This window comes from Chanos chanos, chromosome 15, assembly GCF_902362185.1.
Source record: "Chanos chanos chromosome 15, fChaCha1.1, whole genome shotgun sequence".
Taxonomy (NCBI): Eukaryota; Metazoa; Chordata; class Actinopteri; order Gonorynchiformes; family Chanidae; genus Chanos; species Chanos chanos.
Genome location: NC_044509.1, coordinates 13,699,110 through 13,712,217, shown reverse-complemented (window position 1 = coordinate 13,712,217; position 13,108 = coordinate 13,699,110). Strand labels below are relative to the sequence as shown.

At 44.3% G+C, this 13,108-nt stretch overlaps 1 protein-coding gene across 1 annotated transcript in view; it reads right to left on the bottom strand.

Moving 5' to 3' along the window:
- Window positions 1–915: 915 nt before the first annotated feature.
- uvrag (UV radiation resistance associated gene) overlaps window positions 916–13,108 on the bottom strand; it is a 72,750-nt gene continuing 60,557 nt past the window's right edge. The window contains exons 14-15 of the mRNA XM_030792710.1: window positions 8,636–8,727; window positions 916–1,772 (exon numbers count right to left, since the gene is read on the bottom strand). Of these exons, the coding sequence (XP_030648570.1) occupies window positions 1,040–1,772; window positions 8,636–8,727 (825 nt within the window). The 3' untranslated portion in view covers window positions 916–1,039. The remainder of the gene's footprint in view (window positions 1,773–8,635; window positions 8,728–13,108) is intronic.

Below are 13,108 nucleotides of genomic sequence, written 5' to 3'. Positions count from 1 at the left end.
TTCACGAGTGATGAATACTGCGTGTAATGCACATATTTGTCCCTCCTGACAGTAGTATAAGACAGTGGAAGTGAATTTTAAGAGTGAATTGAGGCCGTGAGCTTAAAGAAGGAAGCATTACGTAGACACGTGAACGGAACGAGAAACCGTCCTGAACATTAGAAAACAGACACGGGCTGTCCCAACGGCACTTTTTTGTTTTTTTAGACTTTACGTTTACGGTTTGCCATACGTGTCAATTACGGTATAATGCATTTAATGTTATTATTAATATTGACGGGATTTTATTAATTGAAAAATAAGATGAGGAAAGAACAAATACAGCAACAGGAAAAAAAAAGAGACAGTTGCATGGAATCCCTGACAAGTATTGACAAGTGCCATTTTACCTTTCTTTCTTTGTTTCTCTCTCTCTCTCTCTCTCTCTCTCTCCAATCTGCAAACAGTCTCTCTCTGATGGAGGAGGAGAGAGCGATGGAGGGATTATATGAAGTCACGTGGAGGCCCTGGAAAATGGTGTACGCAGCATGAGGAAGGGTGTCATTGGTGCACTGCTGGATCCTCGCCCTGCCTCCGCCTGCCCGGCCCGCTCCGTGACCCAGGGTCAGGGGCCTGATTTGAGTATGTAACAGAGTCCTGCTGCTCCGCTGGGGCTGTACCTCTGGTCGGAGACCCCTGGCATGCTTGAGGTTCTCTGGCCTCTCTGAGGCGCCGAATTCAGAGCAAGACGTGTCGAAAACTCGGTCAAAAACGCACCCTGAAGAAAACGCCTGCCAAGCATTTCAACCACAAAACATTCTTTTTTTTTTTTTCTTTCTTTTTTTTTTTTTTTTTACATTTTATTTAAAGGATTATAGAAATGCTTTCATGAAGTGCAAATGGGTCAATATTCCAGATATCCCCTATATTATATCACACATACTGTCTATATTTGCTGTCAGGGTGAGGTCACTAAGGTTAGGCTCAGCTCTATCTCACCCTGCCTGGACCTTTAACCTCTGACCTATTCCCCTACCCCTCTCTGAGCTTTACGTTCCTGTCACTTGTCGGAGTTCTTGCGTGGCCGGCGGAAGCTGGACATATTCTCATTTAGTGCATAGATGCGACGGGAGAACTCCTCGAACCCTGCGGCGTCCAGTTCGCCCAGCACTTGCTCGTCGCACTCCACCGCCACCGCATGCTCCACGGGAATGCAGGGGAAATCCTCCAGACGAGCCCCACTGCTCAAACCCAAACCCAAACCAAGCCCCAAGCCAAGTCCCGTGGCCTCTGTCCCCATAATCTCCTCCGCCTGCTCCACAGAGCAGCACAGTTCAGCAACTCCTGGAACCGCAGAGCCGTTCATAGCCCCTGGGTGCTGCTGGGTGCTAAAGGGCACCTCCGTCTGGCATGTGGAGGTGAGATGGTGGTCTTCAGGTGCGGTGGCGGATGTTGGCCCGGGTTCCGGTTCTTGCTCCTCCTTCGCCTCGGCCTCTTGTACCGGCACAGCCGCCGCCGCCGCCGCTTTGGCCAAGATGTCGGAGTCTAGAGATGAAGACATCTGTTTGGGTTGGGCCTCGGCCGCGGATGTGGGAACCGGCTCGTCGGCAGAGTTTTTGAAGTGGGACGGAGAGGTTTTGTAATTTTGCTTGTCGGCCTCGGAGCTGGCCCTCTTGCGGGCCCCTCGATCGGGCGAGCTCGTGTGAGCCGGGTAAGCCATTTCAGACGCCGCCCCGACGCTGAGCTGAGACTTCACCGGGACCGGAATTGAACTGGACACATGGTGCCTGTCACTGAGAGAGAACATACAGAGAAGAAAGGGAGAACATCAAAGGTTACAATCATGGCCCCATTAAACTAAAGTCACCATCAAACATAGGTTACAATCGCGCCGTTATTAAAACACGGGCTTAAACGACGCAAGAGAGACGGAGGTAGAAAGAGCAAGAGAGAGACGAAGAGGCAAAAGAAAAGAGAAAAAAGAAGAGCTCGCGAATACGCCCATGTCAGTGCAGGCTCATTGTCGAAGATGGATCATCTCATAAGTCATTCCCACACATTGAGAGCCAAGCAGAGCCACAGTCGCAGCAGGGTTCTCTGATCCTCTCCCTCAGCTCTCACAGCTGCTCCTAAACATTCATCAGTCTCTCCATTGCAGTCAGGCACACTTCGCAAACGCTGTTGTATGCCAACCCCTACATCCAAGCACGCACTGTAAAGGCATTTTTGAGAAGACATATTAGACGTGTTACAAAAAAAAAAAAAAAAAACACGTGCGAGGATCTGCCATCTCGTGGAACTCTGTTGTTGCAACACAAAGGGGAAAAGGACGGCGGTTATCTGCATTATCGGTTCACGGACGGACGCACAATTCACTGAACCCACACATTCCTCTTGGGTAAATGTCATACAGCTTCACCAAATTCTGATAAGGCAGAATCTGAACGTAGAATTTTTCCCAAAGCCAAATATTTCGACACCCGATTTGTCTTTTTCTTTTTTTTTCCTTCAGCTGAATCAAGAGCAACCAATTTTCAACACAAACGGACTCAGAAAAGGGCAGCGCAACAGGCGTTGTCTGATGTGTCCATCGCGGTTTCTACACAGAAGGACGATGAACCCCGGGAGAGCAGGGCACACCTGGAGATCATAATCAATGTCAAGTTAAGGTGCTGGTGCATAGCATCTCCACTGCATTCTGTAGGGAAGCAGACATTGCTTCCAAAACAAAACACTGTTTTGTAGAACTTTCTAGAACAAAGGTTTTAAGACCCTCTGTCTTTGAAATACGTTTTCTTAGAGTGGGCTTTCAGGCTGTTACAGATTGATTGGACATGTGAGATATATCTATATATGGAAGTGTTACTCAACAATATTGTGTCTTTTTAGGGGGTGGTGGTCTGTAGGCATCTTGTTGGGCGAATACCATAAATGGTTGGGGGGTGTGGGGGGGTGGGAGGAATCCTCAACAAGAGGTTGGATTTTTAACAGCAGGATAAACAAAACAGCATGGTCTAAAATTTGTGATCAGTTCACCGAGAACAAATATTTAACGGTTTGCCATTAATGATGCGTATATTTGATTCGTGGACTAAATTATTATGTTGTGTTTTGAGCTTGCTCCAAACGGTTCCAAAGTCCAATTTTTTAGACTCAAATCAAGGGAGACGTTTCATGAAAATCAAATTAACATTCCGCCAGCCAAATCCCAAGCTGTTCATGCTAGCAGGCAACTTCTGCTTAAGCAGCTGACTGGTGTTAAGAGAAACTTCACAAGATGTATCGCTTACGACCGACTAATGATCAACTTCGGATTGTTATTTCTGAATAAAACATAAAGCAATCTGGTTCCATCTCTGATTTTAATTAATCTCAGGTTTCTTTTCACTGGCTGCTTATGAGAATTTCTCCCCCCAAACAAAAAAAAAAACCTAGTTTAACTATCCCTAGAACTCTCCCTAAAAACCACAGTTAGATTCATAGAACCTTAACCCCCTCCTCAACTTCTTATTTCAGCCCCAATCCCAAAATGCACTGGCATAAAAACTCATCTTAAGCAAGAAACACATGGGTTCTCTCAAGCCAAGAGTTTAGATGTCACAATTCCTCAAGGAAAATAAAGCATTTCTCATGTCAGAATACATTTCCTGCTAAAATTGGCTCCATCAAATGTGCCAAGTATAGTATACTGAGGCACTTTGCAGGCGCAAGTGTGTGTGTGTGTGTGTTTGTGTGTGTGTTTGTGTGTATGTGTATTTGCGCGAGAGACAGAGAGGAGTGTGGGCTGCGGCACGCCAGACAAATATCCCAGAGCTGTCATAATATTTTTCATGCAGCGCATTTTCTCTGTCGGGTTCTTAATATCGCTCTTTATCGGAGCCAATTATGTTGCCCCCCCACAACCCCCCCCCCCCCCCCCAGCCGCCCCCCACCCCTCCGAGCACCGCCATCACCCCCCACCCCATAGTGCTCCTCCCCTTGTTCCACAAATGAAACCAAGATTGGTTGAAACAAGAACATTACAGTGAGCTTCCTGTGGTTGGCAATAAGCCTGGACACAATGGAATAGGAGGATGTTCAAGGAAAAGACTACATCAATGAGCTTTCCAGAAAGATACGCTACTCAAGGGGGACAGCAGTTAAAAAAAAAAAAAAAGACTTTAAGTAACAGTTTAGAGCTCCTGGGGGTGTTGGGGAAAAAAAACACAAAGAATTACAATCTAACGAAATGTCAAAAAGTGAACTTTACACTCACAGCAGATCAGTGATTAATCAAGTAACGAGTGCTTGTGGTAACACCCTTTCGCCATTGCTGTCTGTTCAGTCACATATACGTGGGGAGAAAAAAAAACTCCAACAACAGAAGAAGAAGAAGAAGAAGAAGAAAAAAAAAAGCCTACAGTAGACTACTAGACACATGAGATTTCCAACGTCAGGTTGTATGTTTGCCCCAGGACATGAGGAGACATTGATTTACAGAGCCCGTGTCACAGTTACCCACTTTGGACTCTTTAACTTATCATTAAGTTTTCACTAGAGCTCCGAATCCCAAGGCGATGCTGTCAATGATTTTCCACGTAAAAAGCTACCTCAACTCCAGTCTCTGCCCAAACCATTACCTCTTCAACTTGGCAAGCAACGACTCTGATAGCTTAACGTCTCCCCAAACATGTTTGCTTTAGGAGGTTGTTATTTATTTCCCCCCCCCCCCCCTCTCTTCCATTGTTAGCTCGGGATATTTCAGGCAGTCCTGGAATTTGCAAAACCAAACATATCCAGTATTTTATCCATGCTCCTACTTGTTTCGAGTTCAAGGCACAGATGACTTCAAACCCTGATCCTGCAAAGAAGACCTGATTTGGTTTACACACTAAGGCCAAAGCATGCACCCAACAGATAAGATTTATTCTGTGATAGTATTGGCTAATCTCTTTCTTTGAGAGGAGGGCGTATGGATAAAATAAACCATAAATACACCGGAAAATTCTGTGACACGCTGACAGACAGGCATCAAAAGAAATTCTTTTTTGGGACAAGCAAAATTACAGGCTTGCTAGGACTGTCCTGTTATGTAATGGTACAATGTGACAAATTGTCGGTATTAAGACGCACAAACAAATGTGCTCTTTTGTCAAGTTGGATACAGACACTGACAGATACTGACAGATCCCTACAGCACGTCATAAGCTTATCTCAATAACCGTGAGTGATAAATCAATATACCACACAAAAAAACACCCCTTTGGACAATAACCACGGAACCAGTCTCAAGGTTTGTGCCCTCATGAGAATAGAACTGCAGTATGGCTTTTCTGGTCAGGACAGTGTCTTCACTGAGGAATCTGATCAGAGGAATGGGAAGAATTCAAGCACATATTCTGGAATCTTCCTCTAGATTTAAGATGAAAGGCTATCAATGCTCTATCCATGGAGAGCACTTTGTGCCATTGAAACGGAAAAGCTTGTGCAGCGCTGATCGATAAGTCGTATTTTCATTGTCATCACGCATTTCATCATACATCATTTGGGATCTATGTTAGCCGTGTACCTATTAAAGCAGAAAGACATTGGAGACTGTATAGCTAATATGCACACTTCAATATTTGTTTATATATCGCAAGTCATATCGTCATCACAATACTGAACAAAGGTATCGCACATTGCAGATTTTCCTCATGTCATGCAGGCCTACTCACGAGCTCTCTGTGTATTTGTCATTGTATATAGGCTATAAGGGGAAAACAGTTAGCAAGGTACATCTGTAACACTCCAAAAATGGTATGTAGTGCTTCTCATTGTCTCCGTCCTCCATATCACACTCTAACTTACATGTTATTTTATTTAGCATTTCAGACAGTATTTCAGTCAAACACTACAAACGATGTTGTCATACAAACTTTGATAAAAGGGTGTGAAGAAATTCCCACAGAATAAATTCACATTGAATCATTCCATGCCAGGTCCAAATTACTTTCCACAAACCCTGTCTAAATGAGACACAAGCTGTTTCATATTTATTTTTTACTCAACTTATATAAATAAATTGAGGTTATGTGTAGTGTGTAATAACTTGAGGATTTTATAAAATAAATCTAGGGATGTCTGAGATGAGACACACTCTGGTCATCAAAGGCCGTAGCTCTTCTGCAAACACAGGTGGGAAGGTGGAGCTTTTAGGACATCAGAGAGTACGATGGGCTTGGGTGGTGTGGGAAGCTCTGTAACGTGGGTGGAGATCAGACTCGGCCGAAACAGCCAGTGAGAGAGGGGAAGAACGAGGGAAGTGAAGAAGAGTAAAAAGAGGAGATTTATGGCTGTCGGCACCGGGCTCTCAGCAGGGTTCTAGGAGAAGCTTCAGAACCTCCATCCCAGCATGAAACTGCAGGTTTCTGGGGAAGCTGTGTCTAATCAGCCTGACGCTGCCTCCCCAGCATCTCCCTGACTTCACACTACTCTTAGATCCTCCTCGGTGCTGCTTGGAAGTGGAGGTCACCGGCAGGTACATGCTTCACGCATTTGTTTTCAAATCCGCATGTGCGCTATTTACACGGCTGCAGTTTTGCTCTCCCCTCTCTCTCTCTCTTTCTCTCTGTTTTCTACCACACCGCCTCCCACTTACATAAATTTCTCCCCTTTTCTTCCTCTTCTTTTCTCTCTCCCAAATCTAATTCTGTCTTCCAAATCCAACAGTACAGCCACCACAAAAACCACTACAATGTGCAGGACTGATTACTACACCATATGTAATCCATGTAGGGCCAAAATCCTTTGCCAATCAATGTTGAGCTGTTGGAGGAAAAAAAAAAAAGAGAGTGCAGTTTATCCTGAATGGTTAAACTACGGCCCCTCAACGATGAGTGACAGGAGATTGAGGGAACCTCTTGTTGAACGCTTGAGATTTAAACTAAAACTGCTAAGAGAGCCGCCAATCTTCTTTCACCTGTCTTCACCGCGTCAACGCGAATGATTCTCAATACAGCTAACCGAGGGGGAGAAAATTAGCTTAAGCAGCTCAGGGAGGTTGTTAGCCCTGAGTCCAGAGCAAAACCCCTAATGAGGATTTCGGTGATCATCTATTTGAAATATGCATCACATGCTTGAGCCCACACATACTTTCACCATATTTTCCCAATATGCGTCGGTAATCCCTTGACCTAATTCTCCTTTAACGTAGCCTCCTTTCTAAGAACAAGGCAGTGTGTGGCGGGTTTGCTCTTCATGCTGAATTTGCTGTAGATGGAGGAAGGGAAACGGCTCCCAGGACACCGCCCTCCCACCACCACCACCACACGGGGGAAGGGTGGGGGAACGGGACATTAGCCCCCTCCGCCCTGATGCTGCCATAGGTAACTCCCTACAGCTGCTGTGGTGCATTTTTATGCATCCATATTTCATATCTCTGGCCCCTGTACTGGAAACATTATCTGAATTTAGGCTTTTTTAAAAGAGGAGCACACTGGAAGTGATATAGAGCAAGAGGGGGAGGGGAAAGGGGGGGGGGGTGGCGTGCAATAAAAGAGGTCTCCTACATATGGAAAATAAAACGAATGCACTTATTCTATATTTTACCGTTCTGTTGAGTACCGGTCGGATCCTTTTCCTGTGCTTCAGGGCTCAGCCAGACTTTTCTGTTCAGCTTAGTTAGAGGTGAAATCTATGACGGTCCCACACCTTATACGGTAACTTAAACCTATCGGAGTCTCCGCAAGCTGTAACTTACTCTTTTATGGCTGACGTTTTTGACAGAGTACCGTGAAGTGAACCTGTGTGTGTTGGCCGCGTACGAGGTTTCCCAAAGCTTTTCTGTTTGTGTGTACGGTCGGGTCTGCTTTGGTATAACAGAGACGGAAACCAAACTTTCACGGTTCTCGGCGAGCCACTGAGTCAACACTGCCTTGCCTCACTGACTGGGCCCCCGCAGGTCTGTTTAGCCTATGGAGAGGAGCCGTGGAATTGATGCACTTTCACTTCCACGTCCACTTCCTGTCGTTCTGTATGGCATAAAGTTTAAAGGGTCACCTTTCATCTGTTTTATCTTAAGGGCTTCCACAATCCATTAAGGGGACAGTCAATTGGCTTTAGTCTAACCAAGCTCTTTCCTTTCAGAAACACAGATAATTAAATTACTGTCAAAACAGATCTTTTTGCCCATTGCTGACCCTGAAAGATCAGCTGAGATCAAAGGAAGTATTCCTTCATAGAACTTTGAGCGACATTCATTTCTGAGGGAAATAAGCACATAGAGGACAGACGGACAAACATTTTTCATTTCTATGATGCGTTATCCATATGTTCCATCAGTTCTATTGATATTTCCCTTGCGTGGGTTATTCCTTATCGCGCAAGCCATACGGTACACATTAGCTTTGTAGCTTTCATTCTATGTTTAAAAAAAGGTAAAAAATCCAACTATCTATAGAAGCTCCAAAGTGGAAACACTTGGATTTAAAATGAGGGCTCAAATAAACGTCCAATTAGGCTTTAAGCGCTCGGTAAAAATAAAACGCAGACAACTCGAAAAGCTCAATCCAAAATATCTTGGAACGGTCTTGATCCGATCTTCAGCAATGCCATTCATCAACAGATCTTTCTGAAGCAGTATAATGGACCGGCATGAACAGAACAAAACAAAACAAAAGGCTAGCTTTCTACTCACCAGCGAACCAGAAGCCCATGCTCCAAAAAGTTCTTCAGGTTGGGCAGCGTCTGCCTAAGGTCCGGGGTTGAGAGGCCGTGTTGGTACCTAAGCTGGTGACAGAACCACAGAACCATGTGTTAGAATTTTCATCACCTGTGGATCACGGTGTAAATCAACCTGGCATCACTTATAAGAATACTGCCACTACTTCATTCAGCAGCTGTGAGCATTAAGAGTCCTCCATGTCTCCGAGACAGATGGAAAAGTTATTGAGCTTGTTTGCTTTGCCGAGCCAATGACAAGAGACGTGAACCGGTAATTTTTCATATGTTCCCAGAAGTTTCAAACTAATATGTCATGACATATGCATTTCATGCTTTATATGGTATGACTTCCAGATTTTTTTAATCTATACAAATATTTATTAAAGACAGGAACATGAGACTTGGGAGGAATATTTTTCCAGGGCGGCAGCCATTCGAACGGCTCTTTGTACGTGCGGGCAGACGTTCCCGTTCAGACTAGATAGCGCTCTAATTTCATGTGAATTTATTCACTCGAGAAAATTTCAAACATTTACAACCCCATGAACCACTAACCAACTGAAAAGACTCATTTCGTGCCATACCGCAGGTTTATTACTTCTGCATCTATTTTCCGAAGTACCTCAACCTTTTTTTTTTTGCAGAGAAGTAAAGACAGACAGACCGACAGACAGAGAGAGAGAAAGAGAGAGAGAGAGAGAGAGAGAGAGAGAGAGAGAGAGAAAGAGTGAGAGAGAGAGAGAGCAGGAAGAACCAAGTACTCATAATAAAGCGTTTTATTTTCCTCTTCAGCGCAATCACTCACTCTGACACAATGGATATCATTCCTTTCTGACACACTAACAGATGTCTACGCTAATGTGGGAAGGTGTGCGGAGCAGAGGAAGAGAAGTATGTGGTGAGAAAAGGAGAAAGAAAATGGTATCCTTCTGGAATGAATGAAAAAAAAAAAGCACAATACTGCCTCTCTCAAACACAGTTCTGATAGCCGCAATCTGTGTTTTTCCAAAAAAACAGTTAACCCTCTGAAACAGTACAATAAAACAGGGGTCAACAAAACATGTGACAAGTTGTGAAGCAAGACGAGTAACAAACAGATAAATATGTGAACCGCAGTAACGAACAGAAAAACATGTGAACTATCGCTGAGTGGTATTCAACACCTCTCATCGAACTTTTAAAGTCAAACTGCTCCAACCATCCAGCTGCAGAGGACAAAACTGTGACCAGCGGCTTAGTTTCACTGCTTGTCTCCACAACAGCATATGCACATCACTGCTCAAAGATTAACTGTTGAATCAGATGTCCAGTGTCACTGCCACTCCCTGTTAACATCTGGTTTATTCGACCCCGACGTGGCTCGATTCTCGCGTCTTCATGCGCCGAGATCGATAGCTACGCCACAACAGTGAGTAATGGGGCGCATGTGCTTGTAATTACGGCAGACGCAGTTGCCACACTGACGCTCCCACGGGCTAAACGCAATATCTAGTGGCTGGCAAATATCTCGAAAGTCTCTTGTACGAAAACGTTCTGGAAAAGTACTGTGATAACAGAGGAATTACGGGGAAGGGTGGAAACGTTTGAGAGAACGGAGCAGAGGCCACACGTCCCAAGATCCTGTGCTTGCCTCAGGCCATTGCTAGTCATTTCAGCACATTCCTCCCGTTCACCCCCTGTGGAGAGGACATAGTGCTCTCTTTACTGTATTTTCACGTCTCAATGTACATAAACAAGTGCATCACGGTGAAGCGCATGGGTCATCAACACGTGGCCTTCGGCAATACCACAGAGAACGGCAAAATACGAGGCAAGATTTCCGATTGGCTGTTTTACTGTTTTAGCAGGAACATGCCAAGATTAGAGCCAAGTGATTGGTGGGCTGAGATAGTTTGTATGAGGAGTTTGTTTCTGTTTACTTTTCTATTCCTGATCTCCTGTAAGGTGCAACTTTAGTACCTGTGCCCAGAAGTTTGTGACCAGCTAGGTCCTAAGGGCTGGGCTATTTTTTTTAAAGTTGCTTTATCGAAAGCAGCTTTTATTCAAGACACGGTGGCACCGCTCCAGGTCTCTAACGGTTATGAAATGTCAAATGTTGTGCAGGACTAAAACTGAGATTCATTCATAGACATGGGTAAATTCTTTGGTTTTGACCAGATGACGACGCAGTGGTATTCACATATGTGCCGAAAAGAAAAAATTTCAGAATTTCTAGACAACGATCCATATTCATCCGTTTTAGAATCAGAATGAGATTTACCACATATGTTTGGCATATGTTTTTTGTTTTTTCTTTAAACTTGGTCTCGCTTGCATTGACATTGATTAGATTAAAACCTTGGGTCAGCGTACCCTCCGTGAATGGCGCGGTAGCTAATGAAGAGAAACGGACGCGGTTGCACGGTCAGACATTCAGTCAGTCCCTCTCATCTAAGTATTTTCACAAGGCTTTCTTCTACGCTGGAAGGAAAAGAAAAAAAAAACTCCAAGTGGTGCTGTGTTTAAGACAGTCATCCTATCTATTGCGTGATGAGTTTGTTTGTTTGCTGTGCGAGAGCATGCTTCGACAGAATGGCACTTCCAAAAGCCAGGTGTTGAACTGCAGCCGACCGTGAAGAGATGAAACTTGATAGAGGCAGAAGAGGAGAGGGGGGGGATGACATCACAGGATCAGATGGGGCACAGTCTATTGTTGTAGGGCGTGAAAAGAGTAAAGAGGGGCATTTTCCGTTGGGTAACGCGTATGAATTCTATGAAACCATCTACTTAGTGCAAAGTAGGTGTCACTTGCCTGCACGCAAGCTTTTCAAAACAGCAGCCAATTAGATGCCCGGTTACACACCCACACTTGTGGAATAGTACTATACACCACAGAGCACAAACAGTCAAACACAAACAGTCAAAGCCAAGTTTACCAGCGTGTGCTAACTATGAGGTCTTTTCCACTCTCCTATGTCTAGCTTACTTGTTCCCTTCCTATATCGAACATTTTTTTTTCTTTCTTTCTTTTTTTCCACCCTTAGGGTATCCCTCTTGCTCTCTCTCTCCCACCCACCAGCCAGTGAAATCTGTGAATATAGCCTGTTTTTGGTTAGCGACGTGATCTGAGCGTTCACACTTTGGTCTTCCCAATGTGATTTGCATTATGCTGTTGCTCGAATTGCACCGCTTGCAAGCGGTTCTTGGCAAAGGGGACTCGCATGGATTATTGCCTGGTCCCTCTCACACCAGTGTAAGCAAACACTGCTCTCTCTCTCTCCCCCCTACCTCTCTCTATACAAAGAAATAAATACGCAGGCAAGATGACACGCTGTGAGAGAGCACAATGTCTAACCAGACAGACAGTCAGAGACCGAAATGTGTCAGGAGGCTTGGCCCAGCACAGGGTATATGTCATATTCAATTAAAACCTACATTGCCTTGAACTGCAATCCCAACAAACAGCAAAGTCGGATGGGTCTGGCTTTTCAGTAAACTATGTCTCGAAACTATGTCTTGAAAACGTGTCAGTGTGACAGAAAAAGCCTTCCACTGCAAGCACTCATTAGTTTTATACCACAGCGAGAGCGAAATTGGACCTCACCGTGATTAACCGAGGACAGAGAGGTCTGTGCGAATAAGATTTCGGTACTGACGCAGTAAAAAGAGCAACTTATTTCAATCTAGCTAGAGTGCAACTTTTTCGTGGTTCATACTCAAGCTCATTAGGACGCAAATTTCTAGTGCAACTTGAAAAAAAAAAAAAAAAGCTTAAAAAAAAAACTAATTCAGATCAGACAGAAAGGTCTTTTGGTAGACAGACCAGTATGTAGACAGACTAGTATGTAGACAGACTGAAGCACGCTCAGGTGGACTGAGGGCTGTTTGGAGATTAAAATGAAAATGACCCCCTGCCTTTCACTAGGATACTGCTTTGGACTGTGAGAAGATTCATGAATGCCCGGGAGATCTGGGCTTGAAAAAGACTGACGTAATAATGTGTATGCAATAAATACAGGACTTGGCTCGTACATAACGTTTTTGTTTTTGTTGTTTTGTTTTTTTTTTTCTCCCAGCAGATTTGTGTTTAACTCATACACACACTGCAGCACATCACAACCTCATAGCACATCTGTTCTCCACTAGACATTCACAATGACCGCATTTTAATCAAGCTGGAACAATAGCTCTGTAATAATTAAACAATGGGCCTAAATGAGCCTTTCCAATGAATCTGAGATCTGTCAGGGGCACCATATATTACCCAAATGTTCTGCACATTTTCAGCTCCCTAAGAAATCGATCAACTAGAGAACACTATTCGCCATACTAGTATTTCTTGCCTCAGCTGAAAGGTGTTGGAGGGAAAAAGAACACAATGTTGTGAACAGTTCACCTAACCTCCGTCTGAGGTCTGACAAGAACGCGTAAACATAATCACACTGACGGACAAGAAAACCAAAACACC